The 24922-nt window shown below is 37.3% G+C and overlaps 1 protein-coding gene across 1 annotated transcript in view; it reads left to right on the top strand.

Moving 5' to 3' along the window:
- GAP43 (growth associated protein 43) overlaps positions 1 to 24559 on the top strand; it is a 72943-nt gene extending 48384 nt beyond the window's left edge. Inside the window, exon 3 of the mRNA XM_032220109.1 lies at positions 23825 to 24559. Within this exon, the coding sequence (XP_032076000.1) occupies positions 23825 to 23913 (89 nt within the window). The 3' untranslated portion in view covers positions 23914 to 24559. The remainder of the gene's footprint in view (positions 1 to 23824) is intronic.
- The last annotated feature ends 363 nt before the right edge of the window (positions 24560 to 24922 follow it).

The following is a 24922-nucleotide window of genomic DNA, read 5'->3' as shown; positions in this document are numbered from 1 at the left end:
CATGGGATGAATTGCTGCCCTGCTACATCATCCTACATAGAGTTTAATTAATAACTTAGTTGAGTCTTGGATATTTTCTTTTAATGTTAGTGCACTCTGTGCACCAGCAACAATAAAACAGTCCCTCCAAATACATGAAAAATATTTCTCATTTGTAACTATCCAGTCCTTTACTAAGATTTTCTTAATTCTGTAGGATGAGTAATAGGATTATACCATGGGAAATACTTTTAGAACATTTGTAAGATCTATTGTTAAATTAATCTAACCCTTTTGTCATTACTTTTAAAATTCATTACTCAATGGCAATTGCAGCAGCCACAGATTTTCTAATCCTTTAATTCTCATGCCTGACACCATCATTGCTGATTAAATCCATGTTACAGTAATGGGATTCATGGGGAGAATTGGGATTGTCAACTAGTCATCTTAAATATGTATGTATCAGAAGCTGTCCTTTGTCCATTTGTTGGAAACTCAATGTTACGACGTAGAAATATAGAAATATTTATGATTTATCTCCAAAAGCTTGGATGATAGCTTCAATTTATTTATTTATCATATTTAAGCACCACCTATCTCTCTCAGAGAGGGACTCTGGGCAGTGTACAATGAAATATTCAAAGCATAAAAACATATATGAAATTTAAAGGAGGCAAAGAACGTTAAAATTATTTTAAAAATATGGAGAGGCTTTCAGAATGCGAACCAGCCCCAGGGCTGTCTGTTCCTCTATGCACCCTGGAAGGTCAGAAGAGTGGGGCCCTATCTTACTTCTGGGGGGGGGGGAGTGTTTCACAGAAACAATGGCAGAGAAGGCTCTCTATATGAACCTCACCAGTTGGAATTTTTGGGAGGTCTGTAACATACCTTTCTTACCTGATCAGGTGGGATGGGATAATGTAACAGGATGATGTAACCATAGGTAGCCTGGTTCCATGCTATTTAGATATTTCTAAGTCATAATTAAAACCTGACTTGGTCCTTAAAGTAAACTGGCACTCAATACAGCTTGCGAAGCAGAGATATTACATGGGTCTTTCTTTGGGCACCCAATATAGCTCACATGGCCACATTCTGCACCACCTGATGCTTCTGGATACTTTTCAAGGGTGGCCTTCATGTAGAACATATTGCAATAGTCCAAGTGGAAGGTACATTCACACAGTCATGAGTAACTGAGTGGAAAATTTCCCAATTTAGTTGAGTGAATCCCCCTATCCACAATTGCTATCTGCACTACCAACAGCCTCTCTGCCTTATCAGGATTCAGTTGAAGTGTGTTGTTCCCACAGCTTCCAGGGTGGAACTAGGTATCATCAGCAAACTGGTGATACTCATTCCATGGTGATGGATAATCTCACCCAGTGTTTTCATGAAGATGTTAAAAAAGACTGCAATGAGCCTGCAGCATGCCACAAACAATGGTTGTGAGCTGGACCTTTTCCTCTCTATCAATTGGAACTGGATTTGGAGGAAGGAGTGTGAACTCTGAACTATGCCACCCATCTCAAACACCCTAAATCAGCCCCAAAAGATGCAATGTTGATGCTATCAAAAGCTAATGAGAGATCAAGAAGAGTAAAGATGGATGCACTACCTCTATCCCTGTTTCATCAGAGATCATGAGTGTGACCAATATCTCATATTTGTTTCCGTTCCATATCTGAATCTGAAACCTGACTGAAACAGGTCCAGATAATCCATTTCCTTAAGGATCCTCTGAAGTTGAATCTTCTGTATCCTTAGATAGTTCCTATTGGCCTCCATTTTTTTTAAAAAAGTCATTTATTTAGAAGTTTTCAAAACAGACTGGTCTCAATTAGTATGGATAATTAATCCAATGAAATGGTCACATTATTTGAACTATTCAAAGTGATACTTCTATGGAAAACAGGGAAATTGATTCCAGCTCTATGGAAATATACATTTATGAAAACAGAAATTTTAAAATGTTTATTAATGAAATATAACACTAGAGGATACAAGGAATATATAGTAAGTTGAAAACATTTATTCTTTTAAAATATTTTAAAGGTGTAGATTGAACTGTTTTTCTTTAAATCTTCATATATATGCTGGTAGATTCAGGTGCTTTATCTCCTAATTGCAGAATTTGCATGCTGTTATCAAGATTATGATCAGCATCCATATTTTTTTTTGCCTCACAACTTTTACATCGCAAAAGACATCTTGAAAATCCTTCAGAGAAAACTCCTTCAATTAGCACATTGCTATTTTCCACTGATGGAATCGTCTTCATTGTGTGCACATAAAAATTATAGTGTCATCAAAACCCAAATGACAACTGTACGTACATAAGTCTTAACTGTACCTGTTCTACATTTGCATTTGCTGAATTTTGGTATATATTAAATATGACCTGGTATCAATTTATAATTCACATGAAATCGAATATTGCATTATTCAAACTTGCATTAATCATGAACTAGCTGTAATAAGAATCTCAAGTTGAAGGTTGCAGGATTCTGCTTTTACATGAGAATTAGTTATTTTTATATTTTAAATAAAGTCAGAATACAATAATAGAATTAGAAAGGACCTTGGAGGTCTTCCAGTCTAACCACCTGTTTGATTGGGTGACCCTATAACACTTCATACAGATGCCTGTCGAGTCTTTTCCTAAAAGACTCCAGTGATGAAGCACCGACAACTTGTAAATGCAAGCAGTTCCACTGGTTAATTGTTCTCACTGACTGGAAATTTCTCCATAGTTCTAGGTTGTTCCTCTTCTTGATTAGTTTCCATCCATTGTTTTTTGTCCTGCCTTCAGGGGCTTTGGAAAATAGGTTCAACTTCTTTTCTTTGTGGAAGTCTATTAGAATATGCTATTATGTCACTCTAGTCCTTCTTCTCATTAGACCAGACATACCCAATTCCCGCAAAAAATCATAACATGTTTTAGTCTCCAGCTCCCTAATCATCTTTGTTGTTCTTCTCTGCACACTTTCCAGAGTCTCAACCAGGGGTGGGTTCCTGCCAGTTCTAACCTCTTCTATAGAAGAGGTTCCACAAATCTACAGTGCCGTTTAGAACCGGTTCCAGCTCCCTCCTCCCGCCTGTCCGCACATCATCAAGATGAAGAGCGAGAGGAGGAATTCTGAGAGTCCACAATCTTTAAGTCCACAAGTCTTAAAGCTGTCAAGTTTGAACAGCCCTGGTGTTTTTTTTTTTCTAAAGGGTTAGGGGTGCAAGGTCTTGTAACTTGACAGCTTAAGACTTGTGTCCTTCAAATGCCAGAGTTTCTGAGCCAACATTTTGATTGCTAAGCAAGAGCATTGTTAAGTGAGTTTCACCACATTTTACAAGTTGGCCACGCCTACCTGGTCACATGGCAGGCAAGCCACTCCCATCCAGTCACATGGCCAGCAAGCCACTCCCACAAAGCAGGCCACACCTACAGAATAGATTCTAAAAAATGTTGAAACCCACCACTGCTCTCAACATCTTTTTTCAATTGTGATCAAAACTGGGTCTAGTATTCCAACTGTGGTCTTATCAATGTATTATAAAGTTGTACTAACACTTCAGGTAATCTGCATTCTAACCCTATGCTAATGTAGTCTAGGATTACAGTGGTGCTTTTTCTTTGCGTCTGCAGCATACTGCTTGTTCATATTTAAGTGATTCTCTACTAGAACTCCAGGATCCTTCTTACAGTTGCTATTATTGAGGCATGTTTCACCTAAGCTCTACCTGTACATTTGGGTTTTTTTTTTTTTTGCCTAAGTGTAAAACCTTACTTTGAATTGAATTGAATTTTGTTAGATAGGGCCCAGTGTTCATGTCTGTCAAGATCCATCTCGATCTGGAGCCTATCTTTGGGGAAATGATGGCGAACCTTTTTAGTACCGAATGCCCAAACAGGAATGTGCGTGCATACTTGCAACCCAGAAACTGTGCCACCTAGCCTTCAGGTTTCCAGCACATGCATGCGCACCAGCAATCTGGTCTTCGGGTTTCCAGGGCACCAGCATGCATGAAGCTCAGCATGGGCGCTGGAAAGCAGTAGAGCAGTTGGCGATGGCGCACATGTGCCCACAGAGAGGGCTCTGCGTGCCATCTCTGGCATGTGTGCTATAGGTTTGTCATCACGGCTCTGGGGTGTTGACTATTCCTGCCAGCTTTGTATCCTTTGTTGGTGCTTGTAAGGCTATGCGAACCTTACATTGGTTCAAAACTTACTATGGCTTCTGAGAGTAGCCATTGGCATTTATCAGATTTTTACCTTGCCTGCTTGCTATTTAATATATAAACCGTTGGGAGATTCACTTCTAATACTCCCATTTCACTGAAATTTAAGGATGTTTTTCAAGTTATAAACCATTATATTGATAATGAACGGATAGTATTGATAACGTATCACCTGCTTTGAAGAATTAAAAGAATTAAAAATATATATTCTCAAGAGGCTATTTCTGACAGTAGATAAATATAGTACAGTGAACAACCTTCCTCTTTTAAGAAAGGTTATTGAGAAGATAATAGGTTCAGCGTGCCTTGAATAAAGCAGGCTATCAGGACCTTTCCAGTCAGGTTTCAGCTTGGAATGGACATGATGGCTTTGTCACAGGTCTCCTGGATTTCTCAGCAACTTTGGTACTAACCTTCTGGATTGTGTCTAGGGTTTGGTAATGGAGAGAGGAACTGTTTTGTGGTCATTTTCCTCATTTCTCTGTGACCAACTCCATGGGATGAATGGGCTCAGATTGAACTCTAGGTCTCTGCAACATGGGATGTTTTAGGTGTTGGATCTCTTGCCCCTCCTCTTTGATATCCACATGAGTGCTGGCAGATGTATTGCACTGAATGCAGTATCATCAGTATATCTAAGTTTTCACCCTGAATTAGCAGTGATGCTGTCCTGGAATTAGTTAATTGCCCATAAACAGGTTTGTAAGGGTTTGGATGGGAAGAACTGGCTTTGACTCATACCTAGCAAAATGGAGTGAGTTTTTGGCCCTCCGAGGTCTGCTGGTGTGTCATCAACAGAACTGGTGTGCAACAACTCCTGGACTCATGGTTCCTTCTTGAGCAGATGGCAAATGCAGCTTGGAGAGCCTTTGCACAGATTCATCTTGTGCACCATTGTGCCCATTTAGGGACCACAGGTGCTTTCTCACAATCATGCCCTAGTTATGATCAGGTTATAATGGATTCATGTTATTATGAATAAATGTATTAGATTACATAGGGTAAAAGGAACTTAAAAGCAATTTTAAAAGATTTAAATTGTTGGATTCGACTGGAAGCCAAAGTAACAGCATGATCAGCATAAAACTATCTGAACTCCTACAGAGCCACAGAGGTATTGGTGCAATTACTGGTTTTTTTTTTAAAGATATCCTAAAATGACAATATTAATTGAAACAACAATAATAGGCTAAAAAGCAATAGGAGTGAAGTTTTCCCTGGATTTATCTCTAAATAAATCCTAGTGCAGAACGCAGCCGCGCGAGTGATTGCGGGTGCACCTCGATTCACCCGCATAACACCTATCCTCCGCGAGCTGCGCTGGCTGCCTGTCGATCTCCGGATGCGCTTCAAGGTGCTATTAATCACCCATAAAGCCCTACATGGCAGTGGATCTGGATACTTGAGAGACCGCCTTCTGCCAATTACATCCCTGCGACCAATAAGATCCCATAGACTAGGCCTCCTCCATATCCCATCGGCCAGCCAGTGTCGGCTGGCAACCACAAGGAGGAGGGCCTTCTCAGCAGTAGCCCCGACCCTTTGGAACAAGCTCCCCGTAGAGATTCGTACCCTCTCCACCGTCCAGGCCTTACGCATAGCCTTGAAGAACTGGCTCGCCCGTCAGGCCTGGGGATAAGGATAGTTGCCCCTCCCGAATGATGAATGTATGTTGCCTACCATTTTATTATATGTTTCTATCTTGATGTCTGTATTCCCCTTTCCCGGTTTTATGTGAGCCGCCCTGAGTCCCCTCAGGGAAAAGGGCGGCCTACAAATTCTAATAAAACTCTAAAAAACTCTAAACTCTAAACTCTAAACTTACGTGCCAAATTTTGATAGTAACCAACAAAAATGGCTTTCAAAGGATGTCTGTTGCATTTATTTATATGTAAACATCCTGATTCTACCAGAATTATATTTTATGACATTTGTTTTCCTAATAAATACTGAACACAAAAGCTTTGTGAGAAAATGTATATACAGTAATTGGTGAAACTATAATGTGGTATCTTGGTTTTTTTTCACTATGTTTATTAAATATACAGGCTGCAGCAATTGCCAGTTGTGTAGGACATTACAACATTTTGAAAAAAAAAAATGCTTTAGAAATGTTCACATTATTATCGCTTTTTAAAGACAACTTGTGGAATGTATGTATACATTGCATTCTTCATTTGAAATACTATTTTTAAAAAATATATATATTTTTAATATATCAAAGTTTCTCCTGCTGAATACAGACTCCCCAAATGTATTGTACAATATTTTGCAGACTGCATATCATTGTTGGCTCTAAAAGTTGTATCCTAAATCATCATCTCGTACTGTCTGTATGGCCAGATATCAGTGATGGGAAATAAATGATGCAACTGTGACATCACTGCACAGCGAGCTGTTCTGCCTTTGCTTTTCCTCATTGGCTTTGATGATTGCTGGGGTCGGACAACTTGCAGTGCAGTGATGTCATGCCACACGTTTCACCTTAATTAAGTCTCAAGCCGGAGAGCGAAGGAAGAAACACAGATTGTTGCTTTTGGTGAGAACAACGTACATCTACCTATGACTTCCATTTTGTCATGCTAAAAGCAACAAGAAACAATGTAAGTTCTTTTAGTCTGAAATCCTTATGCATTTTTCTTCTTTATTTGTATTTCGTTTAAATGACATCTTACTTTATTTTGTGCATTACTGTGTTTAAGATTATCATGGTGAGAAACAGCATTAAGCTGCATCTTTATCTGTCTTTTTCATAGTTCTTACTGCAGTATTTCACAGTAGAGGTAGCATTTCTCAGGTATGTGGTTTGAAGCAGATTTATGTATTTATCACTTGGTGTATTCTTTTCATAAGAGTAATGATAGTCTACAAATATACTGGAAAAAAGATCTCAAGAAATCTGATTAAAACTGTAATCTTATTTCCCTTTACAGAAAGCCAGCTGTATTGAATTTTGTAAATTACCGTCTAAGTAGACTCATAGAAACTTGTTCTGTAACAATTCTTCTTCAAGCAGTGACCACTCATGCACTCCTTTAGCTAGTAATATTTACAGGAATGGGTGGCATTTATTTGGTTTAAGCTGATGGAAGAAATCTTCTAATAATTAAATAAGGATATGGGAGAAACAAATCTGCTATTATTATCTCTCTCTCTCTCACACACACACACACATTACATATCCTGAGATATCGGGTTCGTGAAATCTGAGATGGAATTATTATTATTTTTAGATCAGAAGCAAAAGTCTATATACAAGTATACTTATGCTTTTGATCTAAAACAATATTTCTCTGCTGGGTTTCCCCAACCTGGGATCCCACAGTTATAATGGAAGCCTGAGAATTCCAAATCAATTGGGTCAAACCAAAAAGCTCAGCACATCTGGAAAGTGTTATCGTCAATTTGTAGGAGGAGTTTGACAAATACAATTTTCTCCATTCAATTACTCTAGTAACCAAAAGTGCATTTCTACTCTATATTGTTGTATCATTTACCAACAAAGGAAACTTTTAACAGAGAAGTTAAATGACTATTTATTGTTATGTAAAAGTTATTTATAGAGTGAATGTTTTGTTGTTGAAATTGTAACTTTCTATGAATCCCTTCACTGTGGTAGTTCAATTTTTTTTTTAAAAAAAAATGAATTCGGTGACTTCAACAATCACCAAATTAAAATCAGGTGACATTTACATTTTAAAATACATGAAATCAGCAAGAAGTTTAAAAATTACTTTAGTTAGGCAATTATTTGTCTAGGACTATGTAATTGCTCTGAGACTCCACAATCCTATTTGTTGAAAATTCATGGTACTTTTCTGTCGCTCTGAAACAAAAACATTTAAAATAGACTTAGAGCACTTAAAAAAGATATTCCCAAAATATGAATGTTACATAATTGTCTCATCTCTTGAAAATTTCTAGACTTCCATAATATAAATGTGGCTGACTCTAGTCTACTAATACATTACCCCTACTATCTTGAAGGTTAAACCTCATATGTATTGTGTCTTATTAGATTTGATCTTGTTTTGCACGTCTAGCCAATTAGATTTTCCAAATAATCATGATAAATATCATAAATATACCACAGCGCAGTGCATAATGTGAACTTAATCAATATTTTTCATCTACTTTTGATGAGAATATGTTCTACTACTGCTACATAGGTGAGCTATCAGACTTAAAAGAACACTTTGAATTACTACCAAGTGCTAGTTTAGTTGCTCCTAAAATTATTTAAGGAAATGTAGAGCTTTAATGTCAGGATCACTGTGAGATGACATCTGCTGTCAGATGAACAACATATTTCTCTTTTGAAGAGTGACATTTGCTGTTAAGTTACTCCCACACAGGATTAACTGGTGAAAGAAAGCATATTACTGCTTTCATTTTAACCCGTGTTTACAGCAAAAAGCAAATGATTTGGAAATGAACTGGGTTTTTTTCATGAACATGAAAGTATATGTTTTTGTTTAGAAAACTTGTTGAAGGCAGAACTCATTGTAAAAATGAATGAATATATATATATATATATATATGAATATATGTGTGTGTGTGTGTGTGTGTGTGTGTGTGTGTGCTGCACTTGGAGATGCTGGAAACACTGTTTGAAAGTGACCCTCAACATTTAGGACCAGGTATATAAATCAGTAGGCCTGGGTTCTGACTGCTGCTCTTGAATGCTTGATCAGCATATAATAAATCTGCCCTTATCCACGATGTGGATGAAGGTGCCAGTCTGGCATGCTGAGACCTAGGTGGCCCAATGGGGATGGCATATCTCAGAAATATGCCCACCTGTGTTTCACATTTGGCACCAGGGACCTCAGGGAAGGGAGTTAAATTGTCATTCATGAATAATCAAGAGCGCTTGGAGATTCTGCTCCACAGACAATTGGATGTGAGTCTCTTGCTTAAATTAGACCTTCAGAAACAGTTGGGCTATTGCTGGCTTACCATCCTTCCTGGTAACTAGCATCCTCCCTGCTTGAGCTGCAGTATTCCTTTGCCAGTTTGGTAGTTGAGGGTAATGATCCTGGAAGACTTTAACCTACTAGTGATGTTAAAGGCAGGACAACTCAGGAGGTCGAGGCTTCTATCAATCTGTCCCAAATGATAGATGGCTGAAACATTCCAGAAGTTTCACAATTAATCTTTTTGTCTTGAGACAGTTGCAGTGCGCTCTAATGTTGGCGCAGTGGTTAAATGCAGCACTGCAGGCTACTGCTAGATCAGCAGTTCAGCGGTTCAAATCTCACCAGCTCAGGGTTGACTCAGCCTTCCATCCTTCCGAGGTGGGTAAAATGAGGACCCAGATTGTTGGGGGCAATATGCTGACTCTCTGTAAACCGCTTAGAGAGGGCTGAAAGCCCTATGAAGCGGTATATAAGTCTACTGCTATTGCTATTGCTATTGGAGGACATCACCATCAGTCTATGGACATAGATGGATCACTTTTGGGTTGTTCTCTGAGTCATTGGGACCACCTACTTTCACAAGGAGAGAGGCCTTTTTTGAGTGGCCCAGGCCATGTATGGACCATGTTGGCTTCCAGAAAAAGAAGACACTCTGGCAAAGGCTTTAGCTGCAGCCTTTAACATGCATGTGATAGAGACCCTGGACTGGATTGCTTCCATGAGCATCTCTCTGCACTAATCTTGGGTGCTTCTTGGTTAATTGAGGTCCAGAAAGTGAAATGTCATAAGTGACACCTAGACCATCTAAGAGGAATCCAACTGAAATTCATTAGACCAGTGTTTACCATGGTACTGTTCAAGAAATTAAGTGGTATGTCCCAGTGTATATAATAGGGTGGTATTTCCTGATATAGTAACTGCCGGACATACAATTTGTGCAAAATGCTACTGCCAATTTGTTGGCAGGGACTGATCCAGTGTCTCCAACTTTTGATTCATCTGTATTGGCTACCTGTTTATTTATTTTCACTTTAGAGTACTACTTATTTTTTAAAATCTCTATCTGGAAATCTTCTGTTCATGTTTTTACTGTATGAGTAATTCAGTATACCATGAAATTCTATTTATTGTGTTGAGCCACCACTATGAGCAAGTCCTTTTCAAGAATAATTGCAGCTTATATTATATCCTTCTTGGAGACTCTCTAGTCTGAACACCCAAAGTTTTCAGACATTAAACAGAAACCTGATTTATAAAAAGTCTAAGAAATAATGATTTTTAAAATAGTTATTGCTGCTTTGATGCTACAACGTACACCTTTCCCTTCTTTTTAATTGCTGTTTTTAATTTAATGTTTATTTCATAAATGTATTTTATCCCTACTTACCTGTGTTGAATAGAATCAGCAGTTAGGCATACATTGACTTACAAGCTTAAAAAATGTTTATTTTGAAATCAATTCCATTAGGTTTATGTAGTTTTCCCCCATATAGTTTGGGTGTAAATGTTGCTGTGATCATTGACACATTTGATACTATGCTCTTAACACAGTCAAAATTGTTTCCAAGTAGGCCATTTGTCAGCAAGGCTGCTAGGAAGCTCAGAAATAATCCATTGATTATATCTTTAGGTTTGAGCATCAGAAGGTTGTTATAACAATTGCACTGAAATCCTAAGCTGGCATCATTACCTTTGTCCTCTTTACTACAGACAGTAGCAACATGCTATCTTGAGATCATTAAAGAACTCATACTCAGTCTGGTAAAAATATTAAGAAATATAGAAGGGAAAATATTTTTATCACCTATCCCAGCATCTTATCTTTCCTTGATAGAGATCAATATAATTTTGGACTTCTGATGAAATCTATTTCTTCCAGTTTCTAGCAATAGCTTGTAGTTGGACTTCTAAATTCCAATACATGGTTTGTCCACAAACACACAGATGACTATATAGCATATAATTATGGAAGACTATCATTGGAACCATTATTTGGAAGTCCCAGAAGTTTTTTTTTTTTTACTGTCACGTAAATATCACATAAACATTACCTGACAAATGTTGTTGAAATAAGCTTTTGTTAATAGTGTTAAATGTTATTTATTTATTATGCATTAATTGCCTATATGTATGTTTGTTTGTTTTTATTTATATACTACCTGAATTATTTTTACAAATAACTCAAGGCAGTGAACATATCCAACAAACCTTCCCCCTCCTATTTTTCCTGCAGCAATAACCTTGTGAGGGGAGTTGGGCTGAGGGAGAATTATTGGCCCAAGGGCATCCAGTTGGCCTTCATGGCTAAGGCAGAATTCACAGTTTCACACTTTTCTAGCCTGGTGCTTTAACCACTAGACCAGGGATGTCAAACTCACGGCATCAAGTTGTTGTCACATGACGTAGCTCAATGTTTTCTCCCTTTGCGGAGCTGGGATGGGCATAGCCTGCGCGTGAAGCATCCGGCCCATGGGCCGCCAGTTTGACACCCCTGGACTAGACCAAACTGGCTTAATTTACATACAGCTAATATACATTAATATACATATAAATATTTGATAAATTCAGCATTGAAAACAGCACAAGAAATTCACTAGAAACCAATATGGTAGTGGTTCCCAAACTTGGCAACTTTAAGACTTGTGGACTTCAACTCCCAGAATTCTCCAGCCAGCAGAGCTGAGAGCAGAGAATTCTGGGAGTTGAAGTCCACAAGTCTTAAAGTTGCCAAGTTTGGGAACCACTGTAATATGGGATAACCAAAGTAATTATTATAAGATTTTAAAGTAACCTTTACCTCCATTAAATTTTTAAGATGTAAACTGGCAATAGTACAAAAGGTTGAAAAGTCTGCAAGGGTCTATTGCTTTAAAAAAATGGGCAGAGGCAGAACTATTTAAAAAGGGTTTTCATTAACTTTTCATTGAAAAGCTGGGCAGGAAAACTTCCTCCAACCTAATTTTGGACATCATTCACAACTATATAGAAGTCCTATTCATTCTGTATCAAGATTTGCTAATATTGGCAAATTGAAATTTGATTCAAGTGTGTGGAAAGAGGACAGTGCTATATTGGATTAAAAATAATCTCCATGTCTCCAAGTTAGCTCAAATACTTACAGTTTTCAAACACAATCTAGAATTTAAAAATAATCATGTCAAATGGCTAGAAAATAAAATAAAAAATCCGTATAAAGCAAGCACATGTGGTAAAAATAGTTTTTCAAGGTCTCGTACAAGCTGCATTATTTTGCCATCTGCCAGATGTCAGCCCACAGCTGGAAACATATCTAGACTTATATAGTCATGCTGTGAAAAATAGTTCACAGCTGTGGTTTTGATAAAATCAGAACCAGACTTGGTAGGAATCTCCCGCAGGTGCTTCTAGTAGAACAACACATCATTAGGAGTCCATAACCCATTATATCTCTATGCATCTATTTTGAATCAGAAGCCATCTTGGCATAATTTTAATCTTCTTTGGGATTTTCCTGTCTCCTCCAAGAGGACATTATACAGATCATTCTTTCAAACATTGAAGAGTGGCTGAGCTTGTCGATCAGAAAGGTTGGCAGTTCAAATCCCTAGCCCCGCGCAATAGAGTGAGCCCCTATTACTTGTCCCACCTTCTGCCAATCTAGCAGTTCGAAAGGACGTAAAAATGCAAGTAGAAAAATACGGACCACCTTTGGTGGGAAAGTAACAATGGTCTGTGCACCTTTGGTGTTTAGTCATGCCGGCCATATGACCACAGAGATGTCTTTGGACAGCGCTTTTTGGCTTTAAAATGGAGATGAGCACCACTCCCTAGAGTTGGGAACGATTAGCACATATGTGCTAGGGGAACCTTTACCTTTACCTGATGTTCTGATTAGTATCTGCATGTGTTCGAAGAGTAAAACTTGCTGTTTTGACATTTGTTCTCCTACAGAAGACATCTGATTAAAATGTGTTGGGACTTCCAGAAAACAATCTTCCTACTATTTTCAAATCTTCTGGCTCCCTCCCCCCTTTTTTAAAAACAATAATTTTGATATTTGATTAATATCCGCTAGAGTTTTGTTTTGAATATTTTTAAAAGTAAAACTTTGAAGATGAAGGAAATGTTTTGGGATACCAGTAATCCTTGACTTACCACCACAAATGAGACCAAAATTTCCATTGCTAAAAAAGGCAATGGCTAACCGAGTCATGATTTTATGACCTTTTGCCAGAGTTGTAAAGCAAATCAATGCAATCATTAAGTGAATCATGCAGTCCTTAAGTGATTCCCCATGGACCTTGCTTTCTGGAAACTGTCTGGGAAGATCACAAATGGCAGTCACATGAGCCTTTGGCACTGCAATTGTCCTAAATATGTCCTGGTTGCCGAGTGCCTGACTATTCATCACATGACTGGGGATGCCGTAAAAGTTGTAAATGGGCAGCCATTTGTAAGTCATGTGTGTCGTTTTAACTCTAAACAGTCATTAAAGAAATGACTGTAAGGCAAAGACTAGCTATCATATATATATCTTTTGATATATCTAGAATATGTAACATTTCAAAGCTCTGTCTGTCTATAACCATAATCTATCTGACTATAACTAACTAATTTGGACCATTTACAAAAAATGATGTAATGTAGAATAATGGCCAAAAAGTAATATTTTTTTTCAGATTGAGATTGTGACATTTTAAAATCATTCTTTCTGGTTACCTGTTTCGGTGAATATTTAAATACCTATTATTTATGCCTATCTCCTGGGGAGTTATTATTTGTACATATGTACTTGGAGTGCATGTTCAATTGCATTTTCTTCAGTGCGGTTATATAAATGTGTTATATCCATCATCCACAATTAGATTTACTGATCAATGACTCCAGTATGGGGCAAGCCCTACCACTAAGCAAAGTGTTATGACTGGCTCAGCAGCAAAGGCAATATAGGAGAATATAATTATGGTCGCTGCTGACAGTTCTGCACTTTCACACCATTGGCATCTCCACGCCCCCCACCCCCCAATGCTCACAAAGCTCAGTCTGACCTTCAATTGTCTTCACTTTTGGTGACTTTGGAATACAGATAACACTATTACCTAATCCCTTCTAACTTTCCAATTGTCCTAGAGAAAAGTACAAGAATGTCATCCAGTCAGTATCGATTCCTAGAGGTGCCCCCCTCCAGTCACAAAGTAACACCAGTGACTTTGTGTGTGCTTTGCTACCTTTCATCAAATGCATTTAACTTGCGTCCTTTCCCGACAATAAGCTGCAACACTTAAATAATAATAGCATGCCAGAAAATTTGTAAGGAGACACTTTTCGCATGTTATTGAAGCTAGGTTGTGGAGAGTGGAAATAAAGGATATGCTTCATAAAGAGGAAACTAAGCCTCTTTGTGTTTGGGAAGAAGAAGACAGAAATGGCTGTTTTAGCCTAGAAGTAAAAGTTTAAGTGAAGAAACTGGATTTCCTAACAAGTTAATTAAACCTACAGTGATCAAAATAAAAATGCCAGGTGTGCAGCAATGTCAGTAAACTAAACCAAATTAAAAAATAAACCAAATTAGCTCAAAAATAGTAGATTAAGATTAGTCAACCTGAAAGCAATCCAGAAGTGATGTAAAACACGAATGTGTTGAAAATTCTGTTTCATAGCCACTGTTGAAATAAGTTTAAGTAACTAGTGTTGTTTATTATACATGAAATTGGAGGTGTGTTCCTTTTACTCTTCATCTCAGTTAGAAAATGTTCTCAGAAGTCTTGCTCAAGAAGGAAAGATAAAGGACCATCCCACAAAGGCAGTCTCTTTTGTGTCTGGGTTGCCACAGAAAGTCAATTTTGTATTTCTTCATTAATCATCTTTCTCCATGCTGCTTAGTGAATTGATTGAAATTTCTGATCAATAGCATTAAGAAGTGGTTAGGCTGAGAAGAAGGATGGGCTGGCATACTTCATAAAGATGGTTACTTCTACAGTGTACAATTGAAGTGAAATTTGGTATAATCTGAGGCTTTGAGAGGAATGGACAAAGTCATGCAAGATAATTTTGGAGGCTATTTCCTACCTCTAACTAGATCAGAAGTGGTATTCAGCTGGTTTCGACTGGTTCTGGTGAACTGGTAGCTCCGATGATCAGCTAGCTCCACCCTCCCACCCCTGTTGTGTCCTGTCCTTTATTTCCTGCTTTCTAGCTCATCTCAGTCACATGGCACAGCTGATTCCCCTCCCCCAGCTGTTTTACTTACCATTGCTGACTTGAGAGGTAAGCAACAGCTGAGCTTCTAAATGCTCCATTTTCAGTGCTGTGCACGGATGCAAAGCGTGTGTGCATGTGAAGTGCGCGCTCACTGAACCAGTTGTTAAACTGGCAGCATCCCACCACTGAATTAGGTGCAATGTATTATAAATAGTAAATACTTTCACTGTAGTGAAAGTAATATCCATTTTCCTTTCTGTGCTTGTAAAGAGTGTAACTGGTTGGCTATTGGCTACTGTGACTAAATTCTGGGCTAAATTGGCCAATAGCTTAATCTAACAAATATTCTTATTTGTTCTTTTATATCCCGATTCTTAATGTGTGAGAATAACAAATTGTGTTTTGGTGTCTTACCTGAACTACTGCTCTTGTTATGCTGCTGTGCATCTCACTCCATCCCATTGCATTTGCATGCTTTCACCTACCTGCTGGGTGAACTAAAATACGAGTGTTGATGAAATTTGCTTTCAAGATGACAGCACCACAGTCGCTGAGAGAGGGGTGTTATTTTTCTTCACAATTGAGGAACAAATGGAAAGAGGGAGAGACTGGCATTCATCAGGGAGAGACTTCCCCCTGAATAGCACTAAATGCACCTGACAGTCTGCCATTTCCACCTCCCTTGAGTGTTTCTTTCAGTACAATTAAGGTGTCTGCTGATGGAAGAAGCTTGATGGTACTGGTGAATGAGCACTCAGCGTAGGGAGGGGGCAGGAAGCATTCAGAAATGAGCAGTGAAGCATTTCCCCAATATTTTGCTCAGCTGTCAGGCTTCTCTCTGTAATGCAAGTGGCTTTGGAAGCAGATGGGTGAAACTACCATTCCCACATTCCCAGAAACTGAATATTGTTGTAACAGGGATGAGGCTCTGTATTTATAAATAACATCTTTCTCCCTTCCCCTCTCCCTGTCTCTGTCCCCCTCCCTCTCTCACACCCACACCCCACCCCTTTGAGTGATGTCTCTGGAGAGGCATTACTGCTTCTGCTCATCAGCCAAAGTTGGAGGATTTCCATGGCAACAAGGCAGCTGGTGTCTAGACATAGGCAAAATGCCTGGCAATGTTGCTCTCATTGTGCTTTCCCGACCCTTTACATACAGCACATGTCTGCATTGCCACCTCTTTCCTTTCTATTTACTACAGATGTACATGTATGGAGATTCCATTCCACAGGTTTCAAAAGAGGAAAGTGGGAAGGGAAAGAATCTGAAACAAACCAACTGTTCACATTAGGGAAGCAGGGAGATGGGTGCTTAGATGAGTTTGTAAAAGAGTGCGTAAATGGGTTAGAAAATGACAGGCATCTATTAGGATAGCGCAAAAAAGGTGCACTTTCTCTCATTTGTATTCTAAGAAATGTGATAACAACTCTGTGTGCAATATAACTGAATTCCATTTTCTGTCTTTGAAAATAATGGAATAATGCTATAGTGAAATATTTTTTAAGGTAAAGTTTCCGACTGATGGTCTTTCTTTTATCTTTAAACTTTGAAAGAAAAATGTTAACACAATGATTGGCTGATAATTTGCCTTTCGTATCATTATGAAAAACCACACTGATTGGGGTGTGGATTTTGTTTTGTTTATCAAATCTTTTTGAAAAGCTTTGTTTTGCAAATATCTAGCGATTAGGGAAGACTCAATGGTCTTCATCACAAATGGAAGGTCACCATTATGTATGTTTTATACATAAGCTGTGATGTTAAAAGAATAACGTGTCAGCTTTTTACAAGTGGGAACTTTTCCCAATACCTGGAAAAGAGGAGAGGGAATATTTTTTCACTTTAATTTAGAAGGTAGGATAAGTTAGCAATTTCTACCAATGGGAGAATGGCCCCAGCATCTTCTGCAATGCTAAGGTGCAAACACCAGATAAAATGGTACAAGCTATAAATAAATAAAATGAGTTTTCCAATTATTTATGTACAGGTTTTTGAATGAACACAAAAAATATTTTCCAACAATTTTGTCAGCTCTACAAATCCACTATGGTTTCAAGTTTGTGGTGTAATCCATCGAATTTGTTCTACTTCCATAGTGGCATGGAAGTTTATATTCTTTGCCCAAGATTATCGTAATAGCATTAATCTAAAATTCTTCTCATGAATTCACACAATATTATCTTTTCTTATCAATGTATGATCATTCTTAAAGTGCCATGACTCCATACAAATATGTGAGAATAATTTGTTGTATTGCTTTTAGAGAAGGGTTGGGCAATAAGGCCCCTTTTATCACTTGTGGACTTCAACTCCCAGAATTCCTGAACCAGCCATAAAATCATAAAGGGCTATCATTCCCCACCTCTGTCTTAGAGTTTTAAAACCTTTTCCATTATGTGGGACAAATAAAGATAGTGAGAAAACACTACAGTGTTTTTCCAGAATTTGTACATGAAAAAATGGTAAAATAATACATTTATGGAAAATATATAATTAGATTTTGATAAAATAGGCATTAAAATATAATAAATAAGTTAAGAATATCTGAATGAATATCTCACCCTCATATTTTTTATCTCCCCTTCCAACTTCAGAATTTTTGCAAAAGAGGTAATATTTAAGATGGTATTGTACTTTAAAAATGAGGTGGAGGGATACAACCTTTTTCCAGGTCATTTTTAGAATGCCCTGCCTCCCTATGGAATGTGCAACCTAGGAGGCTTCATTTGTCCATAAATTAACTGTTATAATTAGTGCCAATCAGGTTGATTTTTCCCTTAGTACTTCAGTTTGATGTAAAAAGAATTTGATTTTGAAATTTCTTTCAAAGTGTAAGATATTTATGAAGGGTGTGTGTGTCAGAGGTGGGTTGCTCCCAGTTTGGCCCAGATCGGGTAAACCAGTTGTAATGCTGGCGGGAGGCTCCACCCAACCGCCCGGACGCTTCTGTCCATGCACAGAAGCATTGTGCTCACATGGGAGTGTGGCCGAGCCGGTAGTAAAAAAATAGGCAACCCACCACTCTGCGTGTGTGTGTGTGCGCGCGCGCGTGCGCATACACACACATACACACACATACACACACATAGTAGTACCAAGAACAAAATGTTCACTTAGTTACAAGCTGACTGAAGTTGAAGAAAAGTAGATGAATATTTTTATTGAACAATTATCAGCAGTCTATAGCCTCTGTGGCTTTCTATAATTCATATGAATCTCATGGAAAGATTATGGGGAAACTCTTCCTATTACAGGATATGTTTTCCCCAATCAGAATGTGCAGTAAGCCAGGAGGTCTTTAGATTGGTGGAAAACATCTCTAGCACAGCATCTAATTCTTCTTTCCAATCAAAAAATGAAATAAGCACAAAACCACACTCAGAGAATTCTCAAGCACTCCAAAATAACTTCTTTCTTAGGGACCCCCCCCCTGAAAATGTGCACAGCAGGTTTTGCTATGGAATTGCTTAAACGATCTTTGCAAGAAATAATTGGGCTAAATTGGGATGTTATGTTCCAGTGTAACACATTTTATAAATGTGTAAATGTATAATTCGTATACATTATAAATGTATAATGTATAAATTATAAAATTATTGCTCTACTTAAAAGTAGTTTTGCATTGACCTTAATGTTTGTCTATAGTGGTTTTGCAAGAGCATGTATTGTATCCTGTCTGAGGAAGAAATATACATTTAAATGAATAAATAATAGGTCTGCTTTCTTTTCCAATAGGAGTAATAGGCCTGTCTTTCTCGGGCAAAACTTTTGTTTAACTACTCATAGCGAAAAGCAACACATCTTTGCAAGACACTTGCATGGTAAAATGCTGAGCAACAGATTTTCTTAGAAACCAAGTGCAGATTCTAAGTGCAGATAGAGAAAGTGAGTGTAAGACAATTGTCTACTTACTTAATAATCTGAACAAAAGTCAGGAGAGAGAAATGCCAATCAAGAAGTTGATGCTGAATGTTAAAGAAATTGTTATAGTTGTTTCCGAATGAATGAGGTCAGCTGTAAATGTGAAAACAATTTACAAACAAAGCTTCCTATTATACAGAGTCCATAGAGCTACAAATGATTTTTTAAATTTTTTTTATGTACTGCCATTATGTCCAATCATTCTAAAGTCACCACAAATGTAAAGCCAAGGCCAAAAGCCATCAGCCTTCAAAAAGAAAGAATGGGAATGTAACAAAGGCAGTGTGTCGTTGTCTATTCCAATTTAATTAATCCAAGAAAGACAAAAAGAACTGGGCAGATCCCAGGAGACTGTCTTTTACCGGAAATCCATTTAACCTAATTTCAGCAGTGTAAGGCAGTAGAAGCACTTGGAGCGGAGCCTATAAACCATTAACATATAATGTGGTTGGAGTCAATTGAGAAATCTGCCCTTTCTGGAAACAAAATTGCCCATCTTGGTTTTCAAACAACCACATTTATATTCATAGCTGTGATTCATTCAGTAATAAATGCTTATCCACAATAACCTTGCCTTTCAAAAGAACCACATAGTGCGGAAGTAGTAGTCATTCTCAAGAAACTGTGCTAGTTTATACCTACTCAAGGTCTGTTCTATACAGCGACCCACATATGTTGAAGAGAGCATATCAGCATTTAGAACTCAATTTTAAATTTTATATATTTGAAAGCATGACAGCTGTATGGAGCTTTACTTATGGTATGCTTAATACAGTTTTGATAGTATTCTAAGTATAGAAGCCTCGGCAATTAGAAATAAATACTTCACTTAAATATAGATTGCTGAGATGTTTAGAGGAAAAACTAGTAAAACAGGTAAAGAACAGAAACAAAATTTCTTGTAATTTATGGTATTTACAGACAACTTCTTATATTAAAATCGTATATTAAACAATGCAGAACAAAATGTTTTGGGGATGTCTACGTTCGAACTGAATTTCAAATAGTTTTTATAGGCTATTATCATATTTATTATTTCCAAAGTGAAATTTAGGGAGGCTAAGTTTAGCAAAAATATAAAAATTCAAAAACTTGAATATATGCTTCAAATGGATTTCATATAGATTTTAAGATAATTTATAGCAGTAGCAATAGCAGTTAGACTTATATACTGCTTCATAGGGCTTTCAGCTCTCTCTAAGCGGTTTACAGAGTCAGCATATTGCCCCCAACAATCCGGGTCCTCATTTTACCCATCTCGGAAGGATGGAAGGCTGAGTCAACCTTGAGCCGGTGAGATTTGAACAGCCGAACTGCAGAACTGCAGTCAGCTGAAGTAGCCTGCAGTGCTGCACTCTAACCACTGCGCCACCTCGGCTCTCTAGCTGAGCTGGAACAAATTAAATCCCTTAGTTCAAAGATTTCTTCCCAATTCAAATTCATTGAACTGATAAGATTATTCTAAATCAGAATACATTTTCTTCACCTTGTTTTTCTTATATTTTTCTCTAGAAAATTATATGCTAATTGAAGAATTTATTTGAAAAGGCTAGCCTTAAGGTTCCCTTAAATTTTAATAGCTGCAATGTAATTAATTTAGTATAAAAATCACCTTGGTTTCACGGTCTTTTGAAAAACACATAAGCATAAAAGAGAACAATTGAATTTGATTTATAAGAGACATTTCATTAATCCATCTAGCCCAACATTCCAACATTGATTGGAAGCATCTGTGCAGGAATCCAGATATCTGGGAATATTACTTTTTTTAAAATATTTTTTTTATTTTCAAACAAACACAAACACACAAAACATATAACATAAAACCTATTCAACTGCGTACAGTGTGTCGATTGGTTACAAGGTCTTTCTGCATCCTTTCCATAGTCATCACAAGCTTTATAAAAAATCACATATTATCAATCAAATATCTTTGTATACATTATTATACTTCATTTGTTTGATTATCACTATTGTTTCTCCATTTTAAACAAGGTATTCTAAATATGTATCCATTTATATTATAATGATTCATTATATTATCTTCAATATATCCATTAATAAAGATTTTTTATATCCTATTCTATTCTATTATTTTAGCACAGATAACATTCTCTAATAATGTTCAATTCCATGTTTTTTCCATTATTAGTATCATCAATCTAATATGCAGGTATACAAATTGTTATAATTGTTAAGAATCCATTAAGCATAGCTATTATTACATCCTTTTTATATGATGCATGTTAAATTTGAAGTAAATTTATATTATGGTGTTTCATTACATCATCCTGAAATCATCCAATGATATTACATCTTTATATTCTATTCTATATAGAATTATTTATCTTTTATAAAAAGACTTTTCATCATCTCCATATCATCACTTACAGTATTGTATAAAATTTCATATTATAAATCTAGTATATATAAATGCTTTATTATCATTATTGACCATTTATTTGACTATAGCTATTATTACTTTGTTTTATACATAGTACTCACAATTTAACTACATTTAACAAGTTTTATTGTGACATTTCATTTCATCATCCTGTATCCTTCCAGAAATAGTGTAGTCCAATATCTCTTGCCATTTGTAAAGTCTATATTCGGTTTTCTTGATAAGTCTTATGTGAACTTCTCTTGACAACTTATTGTTCATTGCATATCTTATAAGGATTTGAAACCCTCTATCTGCTCCTTTCATCAGCTTGACTTTTGTAATCATTGGCGCTTCTGCCGAAATTACTCTCATTGTTTCTGCCAAATTTTATCCCCTTTCTTCATCTATTTTTTGACATCTGAGATAGAGTTCCAGTTCATCTATCTCTCCTTTCCATATTTCACACTTGTCATTTCCCTCTACTCTCAATTTGCTGTCAGTGTCAACAATTTTCTTATCACTTTCGTATGTCTCTGGGTTTTTTTGAACTCTATCCTCAAATTTCAACGTTGTTTTAAAAGTATTCTCAACTCTTCCCTCCGTACTTTCTGTATTTTGATCTATAATTTCAAGTTTCTTGTCAATTCTCTCTGTGGTTATTAAAACTTTTTGAACTTCTAACATAATTCTTTGCAATGTTAGTTCCTTTTCTTCTTCATATTGTGCCATTTTTCCAGGTTATAAACACTGCCACTAAAACATTCAAGGCTTTTGCTAGGTTTCAAATAACTTCAGTGACATTTTTCAGGTCAAAGCTTTCTCTTTCCTTCAAAGGAACACTGTATAAACAAAACGTTTTCCACTGACCCTTTCAGTAAACAAAACCAAAATCTTTGTAATATCAGATGCTGCCAAGCCTCTAGCCTCTAGAGGGCAGTGTTACATCTTTTCTCTCTGTTTTTGCCTCTCTCTCTAAGCTCTGAACTCTGGAAGAGGAGAAAAAATTGTTTAAAGATTATGATCCGGACAAGCCTTGCGAGGAAAGAGACTTTTAATCCACGAATACAAAAAATGGGAAAAGTATAGAGGAAGAAGGAAAAAAAAGACCAGTCCAGTTTAAAAGTAAGAGGCATTTATAAAAAGTCCATCCATAGAAAACAAACAAAATTAAAGTGGAAAAGATAACACGATAAGTTTTAAACCAGGGTTAATTCACCACTTGCTTTCTTCTGTCTTCAATTTTATTTTAACTCTATGTCTTTGGGTTTTCTCTTCTCTAATAATAAAGATTTTTCTCAGCATTTTGACACACTGTCTCTCCTGTTCTGTTTTCATTTCAGGGGTCTGTCCCAACCTTCTGTAGCCATTTTGGCTGCTTCTCTTGTAGCTGGCAAAAAGAGCTTTCTCATGAATCAATCAGGGACTTTGCAATGTCCCTGAGATCAGCAGGACATGCTCTTCTCTATCACCATTCCTTCAGAATGGTTTAGATCCAAAAAGGACCATCCAGCAACAGAGATATCGACAGCAATCCTGGAGCCCCAAGATTGCATGTCGTGTAGTTGCGATGTCAAGACCCGCCTTTAGAGTTTTACTTATCCTTAATCCTTGTTCTTATCCATCATATTGATAACTGTTGGAAATAAATGCAAGATAATTTCCATGGAGGCAATAATTTACACACCTGTGGCTCTTTGCATGGGAAAAAAAGAGCAGGAAGAGTGCCAATCAAGGTAAAATGGAATTTACCTGCCAATGGTGAAAATTCGAGAGCTCAGGTAACTTTTCAGATTCCACATAACAACAGGGTTCAACAGCTTGCATTGGTTGCAAAGTTGCATTCTTTTACAGGCGATGTCAGGACTGCATTTGAAAGTTATGTACTACAAAGATTGTTTGAAAATGATACTAAGCTTTCTGAGTGAAAGAACTGATACTGCGATTGTGACCAAGGTTTCATACTCCCACTTTGTCCTTCAAACCCTTTCTCCACTCACCCAATATACAAAAAAAAAAGACCTGCAATTTGTCTTCAGCTCAGTTTAGTGATCACAAAAGCAATGCTGTTAAGACTATGTACAACCCTGGGAAATTGTTTAGTTTGTACTCTGCAAAACTATTTCCAATATTTTTAAATAACGAAACTACCAAATTCTGTCCATACACTTCCTTGACAATTTTATTTATCTATACTTCTTAGATGCTGTAGAAGAAACCAAACCATCTGAAAGTGCCCTGCAGGAAGAAGTGAAAGAAGATGAGAGCAAGGCGGACCAAGAAAATGCCTGAACATTAAGAAATGACTTCCTCTTGCCCTTCCCCCCTCCTTTTTCCTGTATCTTCCCTCCCTTCCTGGTTTCAATCTTCTCCCTCTTTACCTGTAAATCTGTCTGTCCCCCTTGTCCCTTTCTGCCCCCTTCCACCTCTATTCTCTCTGTGTGGCAAACATTTAAAGAAAAAAAAGCAGGAAAAATCCCAGTCAAACAGTGTGGCTTAAACATTTTGTTTCTTGGTGTTGTTATGGCGAGTTTTTTGGTAATGATGATTCAATCATTTTGGGAAAATTCTTGCACTGTATCAGAATTGTTTGATCTGCGCGTGTGTGTGTGTGTGTGTTTGTCTGCCCACCACGAGTGCGCTCTTTCTCTCTCTCTCTCTCTCTCTCTCGCCTCCCCTTTTCTCTATTCCAAGTGTGTGTGCAATGTTATGTTCCTCTGAGGAGTCCAAACCTATTGAGTGAGTTAAGAGAGGGGAAAAAAAAGAACAAACATTTTTTTCTTTTCTCCCCATTTCAATGTGATGATGGAATGAACTATAGGAGACACAACAAACAAAGCAAAAAAAAAAGAGAGAGAAAAGGGAAAAACACAGAATGAGAATACAAGCCCAGTTTGTTTAATAAAATAAAATAAAGCAAATGTGCCAATTAGCGTAACTTGTGACTCCCGGCTCCTTTTTCAAATTGACAAATGATAATAAAGGAGAAGAAATATAATGATGTCACTGTGATGCATTTCTGTACCACCCCTTCCTCTCCCCCCCCCATGCATTCTAATATATTTGATGAATAAAATGCTTTACAGAGGTTTTTAATACAATAGCTGGAGCCAATTATCCTATTGTTGTTAGTTGCAAAATCATGTCCGACCCATCACAACCTTATGAACAACGTTACTCCAGGCCTTCCTGTCCTCTACTCTGGAGTCCATTTAAACTCACACTGACTGCTTCAGTGACTCTATCGAGCCACCTCATTCTCTGTCGTCCCCTTCTTCTTTTGCCCTCAATCTTTCCCAGC

This window comes from Thamnophis elegans, chromosome 6 (genome assembly GCF_009769535.1).
Source record: "Thamnophis elegans isolate rThaEle1 chromosome 6, rThaEle1.pri, whole genome shotgun sequence".
Lineage (NCBI taxonomy): Eukaryota > Metazoa > Chordata > Lepidosauria > Squamata > Colubridae > Thamnophis > Thamnophis elegans.
Note: the sequence above shows the minus strand (reverse complement) of the source record. Positions and strands in the feature narration are given on the sequence as shown.